This window comes from Prosopis cineraria, unplaced genomic scaffold (genome assembly GCF_029017545.1).
Source record: "Prosopis cineraria cultivar Desert tree isolate PC_DT_omini unplaced genomic scaffold, ASM2901754v1 PC6, whole genome shotgun sequence".
In the NCBI taxonomy this organism is placed as follows: domain Eukaryota; kingdom Viridiplantae; phylum Streptophyta; class Magnoliopsida; order Fabales; family Fabaceae; genus Prosopis; species Prosopis cineraria.
The window spans coordinates 127,474-151,112 of NW_026555337.1; the positions used below are offsets into that span (position 1 = coordinate 127,474).

Consider the following 23,639-nt stretch of genomic DNA (forward strand, 5'->3'; position numbering starts at 1 on the left):
AGTTGCAATTAAGGAGGGAAAATCAAAAAAACTCATTTTCAGTCAAAACCTAAAAATGCACACACACAATGGAAGGAAGATGTATCTTAACTCACCACCAATGTAGCAGAGGAACAAAGATAAGAAATTAAAGCTCCCTAACTCAAGTATAATTACAGCAAAACATGGGAAAAATTATGGCCACTTAAAAGTCATGGAGGATGAAATCGACAGCACCAAAAAGGGAAGAAGAGCTTATAGAATGAACCTCCAACTCTAGCAGATCAAGGTTCTCACATACCCACCAACAGTGTATCGTCAATAATAAAGGAGGCAAAACAATGAATAAAAGAGGAAGATCTTGAAGTACTCACATAGCAGCATAGATGAAACTCACACACCTGATAACGGTGAGCTGACTAGCGGAGGAGGAAGGATAGAGAACGCCGGTAGACTTGTTAGGATCAGAGAAGAGCAGAGGTAGTGGTTTTCTAGATTTCTCTCTTTCTCTCTCTCCTTCTAGTGGGGGTTGCGAAGGTGAGACAAGAAAAGGAAATAAAAAGGAATTTGATCCAAGAAAAATTGGAAAAAATATAGCATAAAGCACAAGGAAAATTACAAGAAAGAACATAATGTTTCTATAATTTAAAACAAATTAAAACCCTAACTTTTTCTTAGTAGAATTTAAATTATAGACTTTCAAGAAAATTACTAACGAGAGTTTCAATAATTAATCATTCTCCATTTGCTATTAAACTAATTTAAAATTTAGGGTCATTACATCTCGATTCACCCTATAGTTACATTTTTCAAGTAAAGGCTTTGATAGGGGCAAAGAGAAGGAAGGTATTACACAAATTGAGGAACTTGTATAGTCTTCCTTCTATCTTTTAGTTTGTAACAAATTATTTATACCTATGCCAACTTTTGACCATATGTCATTTTAAGGTCACTCGCATAAACACTATTGTAAACTGTGGGTATCTTAATATAGGATGTTGTAATTGTGATGTAATTTTGTACGAGATTAAGATACTAGTGCAAGTGATATGTTGGTATTAATTATGTGTTTGAACAGGCATGAAGATGTTTATTGTGAATTGTTGTACCCCTTGAGTTTATGCTAAATTTGGGATTTGGATGGTCAAATTGTGTCTGGAATGTTATTATTATGGTTTAATTATTTTTTCTAGTTGTCTATAGTTCATTTGAATTAGTTCAAGTGGTTCCCAGGTTATTAGCACTAGTTTTGTGGTCTGGACATCTTTGTTTTGAAAGGAAAACGAACCAATTTGGATTCGAGTGTCTAAATTAGGTGTAAGATTGGTGCTAATAGCTAGGTAGCTCAAAAAGTTACATGTAGACTAGAGCTGGGAATAAGGATCGAGCTTGAAGACCCTGTTTAAATAAGGGTTTGGGCTTTGAAAATGAATTTTTTTTAAATAATCAAGCTTGAGGGCTTGGCCTTGATAAGTCTTGTAAAAAAAGGCTTGGGCCCGGGTTGCCCTTAAACCCTATTATATTATTAATTATTTTTTTTAATAGAACACGTGTTTGAAGCAATGACCTGCTTATCTGATCTTACACGCATTATATTATTATTAATTTTAATTTATTCTAAAATTGATTTAATATAATTTTATAAATATCAGTTATAGTATAAAATTTTTGATATTTTTATTTTTCTATAATTATTATATTTATGTATTTTTAAAAAATAAACTATTTTTTAAGCAAGATTTGAATTTTATTATTGGATTTCTAAATGTGTGTTGTTTAATTTCTAAAAAATTATGAGGATTTTAATTTTTTAAAATTTTAGAATATTTTAATTAATTTATAATACTTAATTTTATTTCAATTTTTTTATTTTCTAAAACAAGATTTGTGGGCCCGGCCCTGAGCCCTTCACATAAAGGCCAGGCTTGAAAAATTGGGCTAAAATGGGGAAGGCTTTAAGGCTTAGGCCCTTAAGGATCAGGCCCGCCCGTTTTCTCAGCTCTAGTGTGGATGCTTGAATTGTTCAAATCGAATGTCGGATGATAAAATGGCACACTCTAAAAGTTAATCCTGAAATGCTTTCATGATAGTTGTTCGCTGTCATAACAATAGGAGTGTGCCACAGTGCAATGCATAGAGATGGGCGTACTCCCTTTATGCCATCCGCCATGGTAGGTGATATCTGCACTGCTGCTAATGGTGCAAATTTTGAAATTTTTTAGAATGTTCTATTATTGTTTTTAAGAGTTGTTATTGGTTTCTTTGTTTCTACTATCTTGTGTAAATTGGTTTTAAATTATTGTTTGATTTCAAACAAATTTTTGAAAAGGGTTTCTTGGGATCTTGTTTTCTTAAACTATTTTCAAAAATCCTTATATTATGATAACCATATATAAAAAATTTAATTAACTTTGGTTATTGTAATAGCGTCTTGTGTCTTGCATCCTTATGTTTGATAATGTTAGAGTTGACATTATACTATGCACCTTTTTGAGATATCAAAACCTTCATAGTTCGGGTAAAAATGCGTGTCTTCTAGCTAAGATTTTTTAGAAAAAGTATTTATTATTTTTTATAAAATAAATTTTAACGTTGGTTTGTTTTTTAAAATTTATTAAAATATTTTATTTCTTTATTTATGATGAGATTTTAAGAAATAGTTTAGAGGGAAATATTTTGATAAGATTCATGAGGATTTTGTATATCTAGAAATCTATCTTTCAAAACTAAGTTATGTTATTTTTTTTATTTTTAAGAAAACCTTTTATTCTTAAATACCTAAAAAGTCTCACACAGTGAATGATTTCAAAACTATGTACATATGATAATTTATTGCTATGTAGAATAAGTTGATTGATTTATGTACTTATGAGGACTCTAAAAGTCTCACATAGCTAATGGCTTTAAAACTATATAAATGTGATAATTTATCGCTACATATGATTATAAATTAATTAACTTGCAAGCTTGTTAGGACTCTAAAAGTCTTACACAATTAAAACATAAAACATTTTTATTGAAGCACACGTAATTTATTGCCACATGTGAAAAATTAATTAACTTACAAACTTATGAGGAATCTAAAAGTCTCACGCAACAAACAATAAAATCATGATAGGTATAATGATGAACCAATAAACACTTACTTGAGATTTAAATCTTGAAATTTTTTCCTTAGAGCTTCTCATAAATACTTTCTCACATCATGAGATTTCAAATTGTTTTTCACATAAAAAATTCATCAAGGAACCATATTGAAGTCTAAAACTTCCATCACATTATTATGGCATATGGTATGAGAGAAGGAAAATTTAATGAGCAAAACTTAATCCACATATAAAGACAAAAGATAGCTAGAGATGGATCATAATCTTACGCACAATCATATTCAATCACATGGAGACAAAAAAGTTGTAATATAACTAAAGGAGGATGTAGATTAGGATCACAAACAAAGGATTATATTCTTGAAGTATTAAGGGTCATCATTTGGTAACTAAAATATTCAAAGGGGTTTAAGGTGTAAAGTCCCCCTAAAAGAGAGGTGAATTGGGCTAAATAAAATTTTAAGCAAATAATATAAGAATTAAATATAAGTTAGAAATGATGTCACCAAACAAGGTTGAGTGAAGGGAAGAGAAGCTTTTCACAAAGTGTTTATCTTGATTCAGCTCTAATCACTTAAGTCTACATCCAATCTTCAACATACACTTGACATGCTTCACTGTCTCCACTAACATTAAGCCAAGCTCTATGTTTCCACATTATAATTTAGACTTGTAACATCTTAAAAATTAAAATTTTGACAATTGAGTAATTGAGAGTATTTAAGTAGGATTTATGTAGTGTGTGGTCAAAGAAGACTAATAGGTATTTTTGGTTAGAATTTCAAGTATAAATTAGGTCTAAAGTGAAATTGGGTCATTTGGGCGTAAAAAAGTGAAGAAAAATAATAAAAAAGCCTCTGTGTCACATGTCGCGGTGCATGTGTGGTTCGTTGCAGTGCACAAGGCCAAGAGACGTGAGACTGTCTTCTTCATACTACATGCTGTGGTGCACGGTATATGTTTTGCAGAAATAAGTTATGAATTGATGTGAAAAACAAAAGGGAAAGAAAGCAAAAATGGAGGAGCTCGTCTTTACTCTGTCAAGGCACGATTTTGGGGAGGATTAGAGAAGGTTTAAAACTCCTAATCACCTAAGGTAAGGTTTCTAAACCCCTTTCCTCCACCCCTTTCCTCCATTCCTCCATTTTCTCAAAGATTTGAGTTAGGGTTTTAATGTGTATGATGATTTTCAATCCATATAGATTATGGGTTTGAACCCATTGACTCAAATGAAGTTAATGAGAGTTGTTTAGAGTATTTAAATATAGTATTAATGATTTTAAAGGTTGTTGGTTGGTAAATGCCATAAATATCTAAAAATAGTATTTTATGAGGGTTGTTAGAAGAGTTGTAATGCCATTAATTGAGGATTAATGACTCATTAATAATAATGGAAGCTAAAAAGGGTTAATAAACCTAATGGATAAGTCCAAACATAAAAAATATGGGCATTAGATAATCTAGAAGTGGGAAATGAGGGTTAGAAATATGTGTTTGGCATTGTTGATGAGTTGAGAACTTGACTAATTATAGATTGAGCATTTGGGCACCATATTGGCTTAGGAAATTAAGCTTGGAAGCTAAAATATAGAAGGGTCAACTTTTGACGTCTCAAAGGTTTCACCTCTCTAATGGGTAGTTTTTTGTTAATTAATTATAAATTGTAAAATGTGCATGTGTGTATGTATGATATGATTTTGAGCATGGAAGCATGTTGAACTTGATGATTGATTGAATTGTGAGCATGTAATGTTTATTTTGACTTAAAATGTGCTATTGAACTGAAAATGATTTTTAAAGCTAAGAATATGTACAAATTATGGGAAGTGAATTTGTGATGCTATTTGATGTGATGATTTTGTAAAAATAAAGGATTTGATGAAGTCGTAAAGTGAAATATTTTGTGAAAACAATACGGATGTTCACTTAGGTAGCATATTATCGTGAACCCACTGTGCTAATAATGAAATAAATTGATATTGTGAAAAATGAGTGAGCATTGTACATGGCATAATCAATAGGCGGGATTTTGCCTAAGGAGAGGAGTAGATAAAAATCCATATGGTATTTTAGGATGTCTTTTGGTGTGCGAGGGCTTAGCCTTGTCCCATAGTTTGTCAAAGGACAAGAATCTAGCTATTTCCACCAGTTTATCAAGAAAATTAGCTTAGGGTATACGACACTCTCTAAGAGTAGGGGAAGCCGTGGTCCAAAAGTGAGTACTATGATTTTTGGTTAGGTCACACCTCACAATTGGTAAGCTTGGGTTGTCCAGTCACATGAATGAAATCCTATTCAGTGTTATAGCCCACAGTTTCAGTCAAAAGAAATAAAAAGGGTATAAGGATGGTTTGATCATGCATATGTGATTGTATGACGTCACATGATTAGGTTGTGGCAAGTCATGTTAAGATATCGAGTCATGGTCATATGTTTAAGTGCCTTGTGACAATGTATCTTGTGTTTATGATGCAAATGAGTTAACTGGGAAATGATGAGTTATGAACTATATGTTATTGCATGTTTTAAGAAAACTTATTTCATATCTATGTATTTATTTTGATTGATATACAATTGTATAGGGTATGTTTACCTTAGTTACTGAGTGGCTAGACTCAACCCTATTCTTTAATGTTTTACAAGCTTTAACTTCAATACAAAGAGGGATAAAGCTCAAGAGGCTTAAGAATTAGTGTATTCCTATTGTATGCCTCTATGTTTGACTATTTATTTTGTGTAATAGATTAATATTGCCAATTATAGGATGTATTTTATTTACACTTGTACTATAAAGTTGTTTGAAATGTTTGAGTTGTATTTTAGGCCCTAAGTGGTTGTGCATGATAAGTTATATATGTTGATAGGGTTAAAATATTAATGTAAGTGTAAGAATGTTTATTTAATTATATTGTTGAATGCTATTTTGAAAAACAATGCCAAAATTTCCTCCTTTTATTTTTGGTATTATAAGGGTTGAGAAGTAAAATTTTGATATGATAGTAGTCCTAGGTCTAATAGATATGGTCTGGGTGTTAGAAGGACTTTTGGCACTTATGTAGGGTTTTGAATACCCTTATTGTTGTGAAGGTGGAGAAAAAGTGACAAAAATTTGTTTAGGTGTCCAACTTCTTAGTGTAACTTGTTTTGAAAATAAAATCCGTGCCATTAGCTAGTTTATGAAAAGAACTTTATGTAAACATCTAAATCATTTCATTTGAATGTTGGACTGAGAAACGGGGCATGTTGAAAGTTGCCTGAATTTTGCTATTAAATGATAGCGGTATCTACTGTCATGAAAACGTGAACATACAGCAGTGCATAGGGCCTTTGCTGCGATGCGTCATATAGAGAGTGACAAGCTGTAGCGCAAAGAGTGCAAGCCACGACGCATTGCTTTCTTTTTAGTACATTAAGATTTTTTAATTGTTTTCAATTCATTTCATTCATCTGAGATATCTTGTGCCTCCATAACTTAATTTTACTCTAATTAAATGTTAAATAATTGATTTTGACTCATTCAAAACTATGAAAACTTGGAATCCTGACAATTTAAAATTATAAATCTAATGATCTCTTTAAGAGTCAATCTTTTAATTACTATAGATTTGGATGTTAATTCTATTTTAGAGTGAGGAGATTTTACAAGACTTCTCCTTGAAACACTCATTAAAATATCATTAATTCACATGCTACAATCTGTACTTATTAAAATATCAATAATCACAATGCTATTTTCACATCATGCTTCACAATTTGAACTTTAATTATTCATACCATTCCATTTCATTATCAAATAAGCTCATGACCATAAATCACATAATTCAAAACAATCAATACCAACATTCTTCCATATCTACATTATCATTTTCATCATAATCAATAACATAAAACTCAATAAATCTTGTAAAAATTAATTTTTTTACCAACTTCAATATAATTTTCAAAAAAATTATCACAAGTTTCATCTCCCTCCACGTCAGGTCCTGTGTTTGGTTTGGAAGGATTGGGTAGAAAGAATTGGGTGAGGAATTTGGAGGGGAGGGGATACAAGATTTCCCCTCCCATGTTCCCGTCAAATTGGTGTCTTTCAAGGGAGTCAAAGTTTTTGATTAATTTACCCATCTATTTTTATTACATTCCATAATTGCCCGTAGATGAAAAATAAAGAATACAATTGTGCCTCCCCTGCTTCCAGACTCCTACTCGGTGTGCTCGCTATCGCTCCCGCCGTGTGTCGACCCAGCGTCGTCATCTAGCTATTGTGTTTTCATCAATCGTTCTCCGGTGAGTTTCCCTCTGCTCCTTTCGCCGTTGTAATTGCTGAACCTCTGTTTTCCGTCAAGCATCATCTGGGTTATTTTCTTTGCAGACCCATTTCTGTCATTTCCTTATTGCTCGGTTATTTTCTGGGTCATTTGTTCCGATGCATGTTGCTCCGTTGTTAACTCGGTTTTCCGTCAAGCTCGGTTATTTTCTTTAGTTCTCAAGTGGATGGATGGATGTTGCTCCGATGTTAGATGTTGAATGTTGTCTTCATATTTGCGTGTGAAAAAATCATTTGTGCTAGCCATTTGGATCTGATTTCTCTAGTATGATGGATTTTTTTTTTAAGCTCTTGATGTTCTTGCTATGCCGGGTTTGAGGGGCTGATTATGCTCAACTTTCTACTTTCTTGCTTTTCCTACTTCTTTGTACGTTGTCGCTAATTCTTGATCTTAAGTTGGGGAACGAATTATCTTTCATTGCATGTTATATGGCCTCATTACTTATCATTATAAATTTTAGTGTTACAGCTCTGTCCTGAAGGGGTCCCATCTCCCCAAAGAAAGGTCTTATAAATTTTAATGTAGAATCTTCCACTCAACTTAAGTAATCTTTTAGTCCTTCATTAGCATTCATACTGACAATATTCTACACAATATTCATATCCTCTGAACCAAACACACCCTAACTCCTTGCTTTCTCCCCCTCTCACTTCCTCTCTTCCCTGCTATCCTCTTGTATTCATTTCTGTGAAGCCTCCGTTTCTGTCTCTTTATTCATAGAAGTGTAAGTTTATGACCCTGAGGTCAGCTTGATCTTAATTCCATGCAGCGCATTCTACTAATAACTGTCCTTTTATATTTCTGCTTCCTTCAATAAAAAAAGAGTTTGAAATAATTAATGTCGGCTTCATTGTTAGAGGCTAAACCTGGGTGTGCGGTTGCTTATTTTGTCAAAGATCTTTGCACAACTTTTCTCCTCTGGTGGCGATGACATTTCACATTAATTTTGTTATAAACCAAGATGTTTCGGCCATTTAAGTTGTGCAATTGTGCAATTAATTTATGCTTTTTCACTGACTTTAGGTTGTAGGATATAAAGTTCTAGGTCCCACTTTCTGAGGTGATAGAAAATAAGACGATTATTTTATAGAGCTATTGCAGGTTTACCCCTGCTTGTTGATATCATATTGTTTTTGAAGTGTACTAACTAAGCTGAAACACAATGCTCTCAAGTTACGTTAGTTTGAAGGTCAGACACTCATAGCTGTGATCTTTTGTATAAGAACCCTAACTTGCATGAATCAAAATGGCACCTGAGCTTCTGGTTCAATTAACTGAATTTCTGATCCATTTTATATCCTTGCATTTCTCATGTTGTTCTGATTGCCACTTGGGTCACTATTTTCTCAAGCTTAACTGAATGGCTTTTTGATAGATTTAGATGTGTTTTTACCTCTGAAGAGAGCTTACCTGGATAATGGCCTCTGGAGCTATTTTGAAGAGGAGAAGACTTATTGATCATTATGTTAATATCTGTGCACGTTCAATTACAAGTTCTCAGTGGCATGTTATTGCCGTAGAAAATTTGAATCCACATCTTCTTCAAACCTCTTCTTTGAACGTGCCTGCAAATTTCAAGTACATAAAAGATTATGAAAGAATATCATTGCCCAAGGAGGAATCGTTCAACCTCTCTGCACTGGGACAATATAGACAAAGATGCTATGAAATAACAAGATCTTTTCACTCTGATCGTAGATCGGTATCCACTACCTTGATAAGTATCAGATGGTTGTCACAATCTTTGCATAGTTTTTCCACTGCAGCTGCTAAACAACCTGAACCTGGTAGTGATGATGAGAAAAGTGATGAAACGGTTGCTAAGAAGAGGAAAGAAGCATCTCCAGAGGAGTGTGATCAAGCTGTTGAAGGTTTAAGCACTGCAAAAGCTAAAGCAAAGGCAAAACGTTTGCAAGAGCCTCAAAAAGTTTTTCAAACTATTTTAAGGCGATTGTGGGCTGTGATTTTGGGGATTGCTCCTGCTTTCAGAGCTGTAGCATCTATGAGCAGGTTGGGATCCTTCTTTTGGATGGCATCTGTAGCATTATTATCATCCATTGATATGTGATAATGTGGGTTTATGGTCTGTCAATCCTTACTGCAGGGAGGACTGGGCCAAGAAACTTGTCCATTGGAAAGGGGAGTTTGTATCAACGTTGCAACACTACTGGTTGGGTTTCAAGCTGTTGTGGGCAGATGTGAGAATTAGTTCTAGATTGTTGTTGAAACTTGCTGGCGGGAAGAGTCTCTCTAGAAGGGAGAGGCAACAACTGACACGGACCACTGCTGACATTTTTAGGCTAGTTCCTTTTGCAGTTTTCATCATAGTTCCCTTTATGGAATTTTTGCTGCCAGTATTTCTGAAGTTATTCCCCAACATGTTGCCATCAACCTTTCAAGACAAAATGAAAGAACAGGTGCTGATAGTGCTGGGTATAGCAAACTTTGTATGGCATTTGCCTGATTTTTGCAAGTTTTTTGGGGGTTTCTTCATTTGTTGTTTCCTATATCAAAGTTTCCATTGCAAAATATCTGAGTTAGGACTTGAAAAACTATATATGATGACATGAGATAATGTATGTGCATAAATGACAATTGTTTTGGAGTTGTTTTGTCATCTTGACCTTTTCTTCAATACATCACTAGTAGAAATTGGAAATACAAATTTAATAATCATGCCGCTTTAACTGAGGCCTGTCCCCACCACAGTTTTGAAGTGCCATATATAGAAGATAGTTAGGAGGATTTATTTCAAACTGATGCCCAGCTTGCACTAATCTGCATCTCCATATATCAATTTGCATGATCATTGCCAATATATGGTCCACATTCTGTGAAAATGATAGCCACTGATGATGATAATTGATAACCCTGTTTGAAAATTTTCCCCTTAGTGCAATAATGTTAACAATATTTATATTGAGTATTTTCTGGTTTGTATCAATATATGCATTTTGCGCCAATATTTGGAGTTTACATTAGTATTTTATGTCTTTGCGATTGTTTGGGTTTTGCATGATCAGTTTCACAGTGTTTGGTCCATTCACGTGTCCAATGTGTAGGAAGCATTAAAAAGGAGACTCCATGCTAGAATAGAGTATGCAAAGTTCCTCCAAGATACGGTCAAAGAAATGGCAAAAGAAGTTCAAAACTCGCGTAGTGGAGAAATAAAGCGAACAGCCGAAGATCTTGATGAGTTTTTGAACAAGGTCAGAAGCTTAGTTTGGAGAATAATTCATAGCTATTTTGGCCACATATTTCCTGTTTATCTATAACCCTTGTCTACTTTATATTTTTGTGCAGGTTAGAAGAGGTGCCCGTGTCTCTAATGATGAAATTCTGGGCTTTGCTAAGTTGTTTAATGATGAACTTACTCTAGATAATATTAGCAGGTGGATTTCACAACTTCTGTTTGATTTTAACTTGCTGTATTTTTAAATTGTGAGGTGGTATGATGAAATCTACTGGCTTTCTACTGTTCTTAGGCCACGGTTGGTCAATATGTGCAAGTACATGGGAATCAGCCCTTTTGGCACTGATGCATACTTGCGTTACATGCTACGAAAACGCCTACAGAGGTAATAATTATCTACTCATATTATAAGCAATTCGTGCGTGCATATGAATTTGGTCTCTCCCTCAATAGCTTCTGTGGCCTCTTGAAACAAAGTAGATCAAATGGGAAATGATATACCATAGAGCTGGCTCATGCCTTTAACTTTTAACTAATGCATGACCTTATTTGAGCTTTCACACATTCAATTGTTGAAGTAAAAATGGGCGAATTTTTTTTAATTTGGAATTTTTATATATCTAGCTTTATAGAACACTAGGCTCATGGCATTTTTTTCCCTGAATGAATATTTCCTTTTTGCCACCTTTCTTTGTCATTTTATTGTACATACTTCATAAGCCATCTATTTTTAACTATGGATTGGGGATGAAACAGCTGAGGTATGAGACTTAAACTTTACTAACTTCAGCCCTAAAATTTATAGAAGAAATCTAGAGTTTGTCATGCGGGGCTTGTTCCTGCTCTTGTATCTTGGTCATGTTTGTTTGGAACATATTGCTGCAAACTGTGTATTGTATTTCACAATATTTAGCTTCTGGCAGTTTAAAATTATTATTAGAATTTTAATTGACAACAAGAATGCATCAGAATAGTTCACTATTTTACCTTCTTCAGTGTTGATGTTCAGTTGGAGTGAAAATCCATGAGCCCCATATTAGTATGTGTCACATGCAACTTGTTCTTTTCTTTTCTTTTTGTTTTTGGATTAGGATTAAGGAAGATGATATGTTAATTCAAGCAGAAGGTGTGGATTCTCTTTCAGAAGCTGAACTTCGTGAAGATTGTAGAGAGCGAGGCATGCTTGGGTTGCTTTCTGTTGAAGAAATGCGCCAGCAGGTTTTTTGTTATGAAAAATTTGTGCTTCCTTTTTGATGAATATAAACCTCACTATTAAATTGTTATTATTCTCATGTAGCTTCAGGATTGGTTGGATTTATCACTGAATCACTCTGTACCATCATCTCTTTTGATACTTTCTAGGTAATTTCAAGGCTTCCCCACCAAAAGGAAATGATAATTAGTAAAACTCTACTAAGTATATGCATGCTGAGGTCTTGCATAATACTCTTTACAGGGCATTTACCGTGTCTGGGAGGTTGAAGCCAGAAGAAGCTGTTCAGGCTACGCTTTCTTCTCTTCCAGATGAAGTGGTAGATACTGTTGGTGTTATTTCTTTACCCTCTGGGGATTCAGTCTCAGAGAGGAGGAGGAAATTGGAGTTCCTTGAAATGCAGGAAGAACTTATTAAGGTGCATATGAGACTTTTTTGTTCCTTGCACTTGTTTGATTTGAAGCTTCAATTGTTGCATTAGAATATCAGCATTTCTCTGTTTGCTCAGTTACTGATATTGCATTTATTCATCTGTCAGTAATGAAAAATTCTTTTAAGATACAGAATTATTGTCTGATTCTAATGAATTATTATTTACTAATTAACAATTTATAATTAGGTTAAAACCTTTAGTTTCCAATGTTTCTCTAATTAATCTGTCTGTAATGAATGAAAAAAATATGGAGCATCTAAGGTACAGAAGCATTGTCTAACACTAATAAATTAGGTTAAAACCCCAGTTTTACCATTTGAAACGAACAGATTTCCCATAAGGTCTTTTTCTAGGTTTAACTTTGTCTTGAACAAATATGATTTTTCAACAATGTAGGAGGAGGAAGAAAGAGAAGAGGTGGAGCAGGCAAAAATGGAGTCCAAATCTGGTCAAGACAATATGGCCTTGAAAGAGATTAATATTTCCACAGCTTTGGAAGCACAACAACTTGCTAGAGCCAAGGCATTGGAAAAGCAAGAGCAGCTGTGTGAAATCAGTCGCGCGTTGGCTGTTTTAGCTTCTGCATCTGTGAGGATTTGTGTTCAAAAGCTGTTGATTGTCTTAGCACGGCTAACTGCATTTTCTCGTCTATGAAACATGATTATATTCTTATATGTTCTTCTTTCATTCTGATGGCAGTCAGTTAGTAGAGAGCGAGAAGAATTTCTGAGGCTTGTTAATAAAGAGGTATGGTGGAACATATATTATTTATTTGTTTTTACGTCTTTCACACCCTGCCCTCAATATTCTTTTTCCTTTTTCTTGTATTTGCTGGGTATGCTGAAATTTCCACATGATTTGAGCAGCAAGTTCAAGTGAGAAAACTTGTGAGTTCAGAGTTTCAAGAAAAGCTTGAGTTGTAAAGTGGTGGAATTGAATGGTTCTTTCTATATAAGTGGTATATATACAAGCAACCTTCTTATCCTCTTAGCCATTTCCTCTCACAAGATGTAAGCACTTCGCTGAGAATGTGAAAGTCCTTCCTTCAAAAGATTCTTCTTGAAAATCTCTCACTTCTCACCCTTTAATTGCTACCACCTAACCCTTAGGTTTAAAATTTGTTAGCACCTTTGGTTTTTTAGTCTTGATATGCACATCAAGGTCAAGGACCCTATGTTGTGTTCTCACACTATTCCTAGGATGCTCTTTGCAATTTTTACAAAGTTACCTATTCGTGTTCCTTTTCAAAAAGAAGTCAATCTACAACCTTGAGTCTTCTCTTTTGTAAGTGATTAGATTAGATGTTCATCCCTCTTCTTAGAGCAAGTGTTGACAATCTAGAGATTATATGCCAAAGAGAAATCATGACTAGATTGTTTACTGTTAAGCTCCTTAAAATCAAAACCACCATGAGTCCTTGTGTAATGACTTGTCACCTTATTGACATGACCATTAAGGTCTCCTCCAATGAACAATTACTCATCTTGTTGCATGCTTTGAACCAACCTCTCCAAGTATTCCCAAAACTTTTCCTTAAGATGTGGTTCTTCCCTTACTTGAAGTGCATAAGTTCTAATGATGTAGATAGTATCACGTCTAACAATCATTCTTTAGGATATGATTTGTCCTCAATCTTTTTAACTTCTACCAACCTCATTCCTTGAATTTACTGTCATTGTGTATTAAAGTTTGAAAGCTCCAAGTTCCTTAGCTTTTTCACCAAGCCATCTAGCTTCTTGAAGGCACAAGATGTTAATTTTTCTCTGTTTCATAACTCCTATCACCTCCATAGGTTTGCAAGATAAGGTCCCAATATTCCAAGCACTGAATTTGATCTTGCTCACATGGACTAACTTCTTTACCTGTATCTGTCCAAAATAATGCGGGAATCCTTGCTCAATTAACACTATATCTGGCCGTTGATGCAATGGCTCTCGCTCACTTGTCATTATACTTGAGACATATAGGACGTTGCTTAAGGGCAACAACCTAGCATTAGCACAAAAACATCTATTATCTAGAATAATGGACTTCGATAGATTATGTCTCACAATTATATTCATACAGTGTCTTTGAAAATTCTTTGGTTAAGTAGGATGGCAACCTATCTATTTGAAAATTTGTAATTAAATGTAGTCCATTTGAAAGTTTGAATCTATATCCATATGACCCTCCTGAACTTATTTCATACTTTTGTTTTGTATGGCTCTAGATAGAACTTTATAACAGCATGGTAGGAAAAGATGGTACAACTGATGGAAAAGATGCCTTGAAGGCATATAAAGCTGCACGAGAGGAACATGAGCATGCTACGGAGTTGGATGAACGGGATGAGGTGTCCTCGGCACTCATAGAAAAAGTAATGTCCACTTATCATTTATTGTCTTGAAAAAATGTTAAACCAACTGTTCCTTTTTTTCTAATTGACAAAATCCCTTCAGGTTGATGCTATGCTTCAAAATCTTGAGAAGGAAATAGATGATGTTGATGCAAAAATAGGTGATCGTTGGAGACTGCTTGATAGGTTTGTACTTGTCCTTTGACTATGCCCCTTTTGTTGGTTGCTTTTGTCTAAACCAAAAACTTGATCAACGTGTGAGAGTTCACATGGTTATACTCACTTAGCTTGACAATTCTTATTAATCTTGCAAATAGCCCAGTTTTCAATTTTGTATTACTACAAGTGTGGATAACGCACTAGCTAACTGGAGGCTTAGGGGCCTAAATGAACTGAGAACTGACTATTTGAGTTTGGCTCAATAAATCTTACTTGTAAATGAGAAAGTTTGATCAACCTATTAAATTTCATTTAGTTAAATAAGCCAATCTTGAAAATTTGATGTTCAACTCATTAACTCACAGATAATTGGGTCATAATGAGTCATATATATTATTTATATATGACTTTATAAAATATTATGTCTAATATTGTGATAATTTATGCATAATTAGAACATTATAGTGTTTTTGAGAGTATAAAGTCACACACGCGTGTATATCCTTAAAAGTATATATATTATATTTATTGTACTATTTCTGAACTGTAAGGGCTTAGATCATTTAAGAAACTAAGCAATTTGGACTAGATCTATTCTAAATGAATAAACTTGAGCATACTAAAGTTTGTCCCAGCTCAATTATAGCTTAGCCCTACATTAGTTGCATGAAAATTGATTTATTTAAAATAATGGAAGTAGCATGAAACTTTTGATAATATAGTCATGAAGACTCTGATATTATGTGTTCTTTTTTCTCTTTTTATTGACATAATCAACCAAGTGGTGTTTCCTCCACTAAGGCCATAATCACAAATGACACTGGTTTCCTGTGCTCATTGTAGGAACATGTAGTGATTCTTGAATATGTGTTTCTCATTGTAGTCAAAGGTTGTCTCTGTAATTTCATTGCCATTGTTTATATCACAAACTTTGCAGTCTTTTTTGAGACTATTGCATGATTTCTTTTTCTGTTTTTTTTTCCTAATTCTGTTTTCTTTCCACTTATCCCACTCAATTGTTTCTGGTGGTCACGATAGATTTACAACTCATCTGTATTTTTGACTTTCTAAATCAGTTCCTGTTACTTTAGAAAGTTACACTATTTTTAGTAAAAACTGAGAAACATGTTTGTCATAGAACAAAAGGGGTTTAATGTTCAAAACGATCATTTGCTTGCTTGAGGGAGGGATTCTAATTTCTACTTTAAAGATCTTCGAAGGAGGAGAATTTGACTCTTTTCAGTCTTACGAGTGCTGAATTTCAGTTCAGAGTTCCTCCTCTTCATTTCATGTCTCTAGGATTCTTGTAGAATTTTTCCACCACTCTAACAAGAATTTTTAGCCTCTATTTATGGAAAAAATTAGAAACTTTTGACAAGGTGATTTGCATTTTGCTATAAGTTCTCTTCATCATACTAGAAAAGAAGTATTTATATCCTTTTTCCTTGAGAGAAAATCTTTCTATTCTCACCAGCTTAGCTTATCCAATGATGTGACCGTGAGATATGGTCAGACTTATAAGAGGAGATCAAGGGGGCAGTTGGGTGTAGAAAGGAAATACCCATTGGGTTAGGATTAATATCTTGAGGGTCCAGAAAAGAAGGATTATGCCATGATGTTTTGGTAGGGTGGCTTAGATTTAGTCTCGATATTGAAGTCACCTTTTTGCTTGCTTTATTTGGCTGTATTATTTTTGTTGGCACTCAAGGATGTTTTAGAGAAGTTAGACAGAAGTGAGGAGAGTGCTGGTCTCTCGAACACCAGTGAGAGACCTTTTCTTGTTGCTGTGTTCTTCCATTTAGTTTGTAATTTTAGTTGTTGGGAATAGGGTTTTGGCTAGAATCAGTGAGTTTCTCTTGTAACACTGATTCAGTTCATATGCGTTAATATCAAAAACCTCAAAATTTCCCTCATTTATTTCTCTTTGCATTGAAAGCTTGGTTCTATTAGTTACTTTAGAGCGGAGCTCTAACAATTGGCATCAGAGCCGTGCAATCCTCGGACCTTCTGATAAGCGCAAGAGAGATGGCCGAAAGAGTGCAGTACTCCAATCCCGAGGTACAAGAGTTGAAAGAATCTGTTGGAGGACTATCGAAAGAAATGATCATGATGAAGGAGATGATGCAGACGATGCAAGATAAATTAGAGCAAATAGCAGAGAAACAGAAAAGTGCAGACCAACCTCCTGAACAAGATCAACCTAGCCATGAAGAGACTACAGGAAGCATCGGAGATCATGAAAAAGAAGTAGGGAAGTACAGGAAGCTGGAGTTACCAATATTTGATGGAGAAGACCCTATCGGGTGGCTTTTCAGAGTGGAAAGGTATTTTCAAATCAATGCTGTGGCTGAAATGGAGAGACTGGAAGCAGCCATCATGTGCCTTGAAGGTAAGGCTCTTAACTGGTATCAATGGGTGGAAACTCGAGCACCTATCCGAGAATGGTCAGAGTTCAAGCAAGAACTTCTGCGTCGATTCCATCCCTCACAGCTTGGGGATGAATATGAGATGATGTTTGCAGTGAAACAGGAGCGTTCTGTGCGCGAGTATGTGGAGGAGTTCGAACGCGTATCAGCTATGGTGGGAGACGCATCAGAATCGTGTGTGGTTGGAGCATTTTGTGTAGGACTAAAACCAGAGATAAGGGCTGAATTAAAGCTCACGGCCGCCAGTACCCTTAGAGAAATTATGGAGATGTCTATTAGGGTGGATGAGAGGAATCAGGTAATAGAGAAGGCCAAAGACTCACGGTTTCTGCGAGGCCAGCGTTTTCAAAGTGGGCTTAAAAATGAATCAGCCCAAACTCCTTTCACACGGATCACTCATGTGGCTGAGCCCAGTAAAAGCATGCACACCTCTTCAATACACTCGGGACTCCAGAAACGGGCTGAGACAAAAACGGCAGACTCAAAAGTAGCGAGCAACACGACAGGAACAGCGTCGTCGCGTCCAGGGGGACGAACCCAACGACTGTCAGACGTGGAATTAACTCGTCGGCGAGAGCTTGGTTTGTGTTTCAAATGTGCAGATAAATTCGGACCTAATCACATCTGCAAAAATAAAAATCTGCAAGTGATGTTGCTGGAGCTAGAGCCCGAGAAGGGAACCGAAGGCCATGAACCAATATGCACTGAAGATAGTGAAGAAGCCAAAGAAGATGAAACTTGAATGGAGTTATCACTAAACTCCATAGTTGGGTTTGGAGGGAATCACACTATGAAGGTACGTGGGAGACTAGAGAAAGCCGAGATTGTGATTTTGATTGATAGTGGGCCTACCCACAACTTCATAGCTGAGGAATTAGTCACCAAAATAAAAATTCCAGTAGAGGACATTGCCGTCTATTCTATCACTGTTGGGGATGGGTTTAGTATTAAAGGGAAGCAACGCTGCAATGACCTCAAGTTACAGGTACAAGGCCTGGACATTATTCAAACTTTCTACCCCTTTCCACTCAGTGGCGTGGATGTTGTACTAGGAGTTGAATGGTTAAAATCTTTAGGAGAAGTGACGGTTAACTGGGGGCAACTGACCATGAAGATTGGTAAGAAAGGAAACAAGGTGTGTTTACAAGGTGATCCTGCTCTAACCAAGGCCTTGGTTTCCCTTAAGTCATTTATTCGATCCGTACAGAAGAGAGGGGAGGGGTACATGATCGAATATAATGGGATGAATAATGAAGAAACAACAGCTGAAACTATACAATTGGCGCCTGAAATTCAGAACCTCCTGGACCAATTCTCTATAGTTTGTCGACCTTTTGAAGGGTTACCACCAACTCATTCTCATGATCATGCAATAGCAACCAAACCAGGCGAACAACCTCCTAACATACGGCCGTATCGGTACCCTCATGTTCAAAAAAATGAAATTGAGAAGATGGTGAAAGATATGTTGAGAGCAGGTATCATTCAGCCCAGTCAAAGTCCTTATTCAAGTCCAATTTTGTTGGTTAAGAAAAAAGATGGAAGCTGGAGATTCTGTGTGGACTATAGAGCTTTGAACAAAATCACGGTGCCTGACAAGTTTCCCATACCGGCTATAGATGAGTTGTTGGATGAGTTAAAAGGAGCCGCCATCTTCACCAAGCTGGATTTGAAGTCCGGATACCATCAGATCAGAATCATGGCTGGAGATGAACATAAAACAGCATTTAGAACCCACGAGGGACATTATGAATTCAAGGTAATGCCTTTTGGTTTAACCAATGCTCCTTCCACATTCCAATCTTTAATGAATGAGATATTCCGAGAGCATCTTCGGAAATTTGTACTTGTATTTTTTGATGACATACTTATTTATAGCCATGATTTAACATCTCACTTGAAACATTTGAAAGCTGTTTTGTCTATCCTGAAAGAGAACCAGCTAGTGATCGACCTTAAGAAGTGCACTTTCGCCCAACCAAAAATTGAATATCTTGGGCATATCATTTCCAAGGAGGGAGTGCAAGCGGATCCCAGCAAAATTGAGAGTATGGTGCAGTGGCCTAAACCCAAGAATGTGAAATCCTTAAGAGGGTTCCTAGGGTTGACAGGGTATTATAGAAGATTTGTCAAGAATTATGGAAAAATCGCTAGTCCTCTCACCGATTTACTTAAGAAAGATGCCTTTAAATGGACCCCAAAAGCTGAAGAAGCCTTCCAAAGTCTCAAGACAGCCATGACTTCTCTCCCAGTACTAGCTATGCCTGATTTTTCCATCCCGTTTGAGTTGGAAACAGACGCTTCCGGGTCTAGAATAGGAGCAGTGCTGATGCAGAATGGCCGTCCAGTGGCATATTTCAGCCAAAAGCTCTCTAACCGCGCTCAACAATGTTCCATTTATGAGAGGGAACTTATGGCAATTGTTATGGCGGTCAAGAAATGGCGACACTACTTATGGGGGGAGAAATTTGTCATCCGGACAGATCAGAAAGCTTTGAAGTTTCTGCTGGAACAGAGAATTGTAGAAGAAAGTCAACAGCACTGGATCACTAAATTAATGGGGTTCAAGTTTGAAATAGCTTACAAACCGGGCAAGGAAAATCATGCAGCGGATGCACTTTCAAGGAAAGAAGAAAATCTGGAGATACATGGTTTTTCTTTATGGCAGCAAGGTGACCTTAAAGAATGGGAGAAAGAAGTACATGCTGATCCTAAGTTAAATGATATACTGCAAAAAGTCATTACCAAGTAAGGAAATTTGGAGGGATACAGCCTTGTGAAGGGTTGTCTACACTATAAAGGACGATTGATGCCACCAAAGAAGTCTACCAGAATTCAATTGCTCATGAAGGAATTTCATGATTCACCAACCGGAGGCCATTCGGGTTATTTGCACACTTACAAGAGGCTTTCTACTGTTGTATATTGGGAAGGCATGAAAAAAGATATCCAACAATATGTGTCACAGTGCGACGTGTGCTAAAAGAACAAATATCAAGCATTAACTCCAGCTGGGCTGTTACAACCCTTGCCGATTCCTCAACAAATTTGGGAAGATGTTAGCATGGATTTCATTACAGGACTTCCAAAATCCAAAAGACATGACGTCATACTTGTTGTTGTTGATAGGTTGACAAAATATGCTCACTTCTTGGCTTTGACCCACCCATTTACAGCAAAAGAAGTTGCTGAAAGATTCATTAATGACATTGTTAAATTGTATGGGTTTCCAAAAACAATTGTGTCAGATAGGGATAGGGTGTTTGTAAGTCAGTTTTGGAAGGAATTATTTAAGCAAGCAGGCACTCAGCTTTGTCTTAGCTCTGCTTACCACCCAGAATCTGATGGCCAAACCGAAGTCTTGAACAGGAGCTTAGAAACTTACCTGCGTTGTTTCACCAGTGAGAAACCAACCCAATGGGCGCAATGGTTACCTTGGGCTGAGTATTGGTACAACACAACTCATCATGGGGCTGCTGGAATGACACCCTTTAAGGCGGTGTACGGACGGGACCCTCCTACTTTTTTTAAGCTGAATGGGGAACCGTCAGGCATTGAAGCTGTCAATGAACAGATTCAGTCCCGGAATTCCATTATTGCCATTTTAAAGGAAAACCTCACTGTGGCGCAAGAAAGAATGAAGAAGCAAGCTGACAAACATAGGCGCGAGATACAGCTGGACATTGGAGATTTAGTCTATGTCAAAATCAGACCCTACAAGCTGAAATCTTTAGCTAAAAGACTTAATGAGAAACTCAGCCCTCGTTTCTATGGCCCCTTCAAGATCATAGAGCAGATTGGACAGGTCGCATACAAGCTGGAACTTCCTTCCACAGCTCGCATTCACCCAGTCTTTCACATTTCTCAACTCAAAAAATCAGTTTGTTCAGCTATTGTCACTCCTACTATACCACCAGCACTTTCTGCAGAATTGGAGCTACAGGTACAGCCTCAAGACATATGCAAGGTTCGGAAACTTATGACAGGCCAGCTGGAGGTTTTAGTGAAATGGAGAGATTTACCCGAGTTTGAGAATTCATGGGAGACAGCTGACACCATTTCTCTCCAATTTCTAGATTTTCCCCTTGAGGACAAGGTGAGACTCTTAGAGGCGGGAAATGATGTGACCGTGAGATATGGTCAGACTTATAAGAGGAGATCAAGGGGGCAGTTGGGTGTAGAAAGGAAATACCCATTGGGTTAGGATTAATATCCTGAGGGTCCAGAAAAGAAGGATTATGCCATGATGTTTTGGTAGGGTGGCTTAGATTTAGTCTCGATATTGAAGTCACCTTTTTGCTTGCTTTATTTGGCTGTATTATTTTTGTTGGCACTCAAGGATGTTTTAGAGAAGTTAGACAGAAGTGAGGAGAGTGCTGGTCTCTCGAACACCAGTGAGAGACCTTTTCTTGTTGCTGTGTTCTTCCATTTAGTTTGTAATTTTAGTTGTTGGGAATAGGGTTTTGGCTAGAATCAGTGAGTTTCTCTTGTAACACTGATTCAGTTCATATGCATTAATATCAAAAACCTCAGAATTTCCCTCATTTATTTCTCTTTGCATTGAAAGCTTGGTTCTATTAGTTACTTTAGAGCGGAGTGATTTCTGTCATTTCACAACAGGACATTATTCCCCTTTCACATCAATAAAACTTTTGTTCTCATTACGGTAATAAGGCCTTGCTATCATTGGGGGGTATCTATTTTCTGAGAGGAGAAGGGTTTCACCCCTCTTGATAAGGCTGTCATCTTTCAAACTTGTCATTTTTTGAACTATCTGGCTCTTTGACCTCACTAAGTAGGAGCAGATCCTTTCAATTTAAGGAGTAAATTGAGTTTGTCGATATATGTGAAAAAAATTGGCAAGCAGAGGTAAGCAGAAAAAGAATAAGTGGGCTTCTTTACTCTCTGCCTCTCTTATTCTCTCTCTAAGTGAATCTTCTGCGCTATGGTAGATGATCCAGTTTGCCTTTAGGGAGGTGCGTCCATGTAATAGTAGTCCATAAATCAACATGGAATTTTATCGGCTGGCTAGGTCATCATGTGGACTTGTTCAAGACATTTCAACTGTAAACAACTTTTTGTCACATTTAGTCTGTAGATTCTTCTAGGGTTCCTTTTACTTTCCTTTTTTTAGTAGTTTTTTTGCCTGAATTCTTCTACAATTCTACAACAGAAATTCTTAGGACTTTCAACCAGTTTAATTGGATCCTTGTTAAGTAAAGTAGGGCTTATGCATATGTATTGGCCACGGAGCCTCATTGTTCATGGTTTGTTATATGTTACTGCTTTATATAGGGGCTTTATGTGCTATGTTGCTATTGTCTTCAATATGCTGCTGAATTCTAGGTAGATATTGACAATGTAGGACCTTACCTTGTAGGGTGACATGCGTCTAGGTTTAGGGTATATGCTGCTGTGCCCTATCTCCTTGTTTTTCATGAGTGGAATAGTCTCTTTCTTCCTCTCTTCTTCTCTCTTCTCCCTCACTCTTAACATTAGGTATTAGATTTGTCTCTTTGGCCATGGCTCCTTCGTAGACACAATCTTCAACGGAACGACTTGGTGACTGGAGCACTGACTTGAGATGCAATCCACCTTAGTCGAACAAAACTCTGACAACATATCTGACATTAAACAAACCTTGAACCAGTTTTTCGACCAAGTAGCTGATATCTCTACCAAGCTTGCCATTATCGCCAACTAACCTTCGCCTCTGCCTGCCTTTGAAATAGACAAACTCTATAACGCCCCACCTCCACCTCCACCTCCTAGACCTATCATCTCTCCACTGTCACAGCCCATCATCGTCCTACCACATACGACAGCTCCACAACTATTCTCTAGACTTGCCATACTATTGGCTTCAGCACCTCCACCCCCTCAGTTTGGATCTTTCCATGGCCTCTTACCCACCCCACCATCCACTTACTTTGCACCTACCAAACACAATAGGGGTAGCAAAATTTGGCTCCTTGCATTGGCATCTCACCTTTGTGAAATGGAGGCAGCTTTCCGATATACCTTGAGAAAATTACTTTCAAGAGATGGAAGCAAAATTTGTAGACATTAAAGAAGATAATCCTATGATAGCCATTAAGAAACTTTTGATGACGGACTCCATTGCTGACTGCGAAGAGTGATTTGATGAGTTGTTGACAGAGATGGACCTTTTGGAAGAGGTTGCAATGAATTGTTTTATTGGTGGCTTGAGAAATGATGTGCAACATAGGGTTCTTAGTCTTCAACCCCAAACTCTCGTCGGTGCGATGAAACTCGCCAAGCGTCAAGTTGCCACAATTCGGGCAATATGCGAGCAGTCACCTCCCAAATGTTTTTCTTTGTTTGTGCCCTTCTACCTACCAGGTACATCACAGGTGTCCTCATCCTTATCGGGTCTGAAGTCCAACTTGGTTCCTAAACCCTCTTATTCCTCTTCCAGCCCATATTCTGTCAAGCCCAAAGCAAC

General features: G+C 36.6%; 1 protein-coding gene across 3 annotated transcripts in view; it reads left to right on the forward strand.

Moving 5' to 3' along the window:
- The first annotated feature begins 7,176 nt into the window (after nt 1-7,176).
- Nucleotides 7,177-23,639, forward strand: part of LOC129313555 (uncharacterized) — a 29,668-nt gene continuing 13,205 nt past the window's right edge. Inside the window, exons 1-13 of one of the 3 annotated variants that reach the window (XM_054956777.1) lie at nt 7,177-7,370; nt 8,787-9,421; nt 9,516-9,828; nt 10,474-10,620; nt 10,715-10,803; nt 10,897-10,989; nt 11,696-11,822; nt 11,902-11,966; nt 12,061-12,235; nt 12,647-12,838; nt 12,950-12,997; nt 14,463-14,609; nt 14,692-14,774. In XM_054956777.1, coding sequence (XP_054812752.1) covers nt 8,829-9,421; nt 9,516-9,828; nt 10,474-10,620; nt 10,715-10,803; nt 10,897-10,989; nt 11,696-11,822; nt 11,902-11,966; nt 12,061-12,235; nt 12,647-12,838; nt 12,950-12,997; nt 14,463-14,609; nt 14,692-14,774 — 2,072 coding nt within the window. In that variant the 5' untranslated portion in view covers nt 7,177-7,370; nt 8,787-8,828. The remainder of the gene's footprint in view (nt 7,371-8,786; nt 9,422-9,515; nt 9,829-10,473; nt 10,621-10,714; nt 10,804-10,896; nt 10,990-11,695; nt 11,823-11,901; nt 11,967-12,060; nt 12,236-12,646; nt 12,839-12,949; nt 12,998-14,462; nt 14,610-14,691; nt 14,775-23,639) is intronic. The other 2 variants (XM_054956779.1, XM_054956778.1) reach the window with 2 other exon arrangements.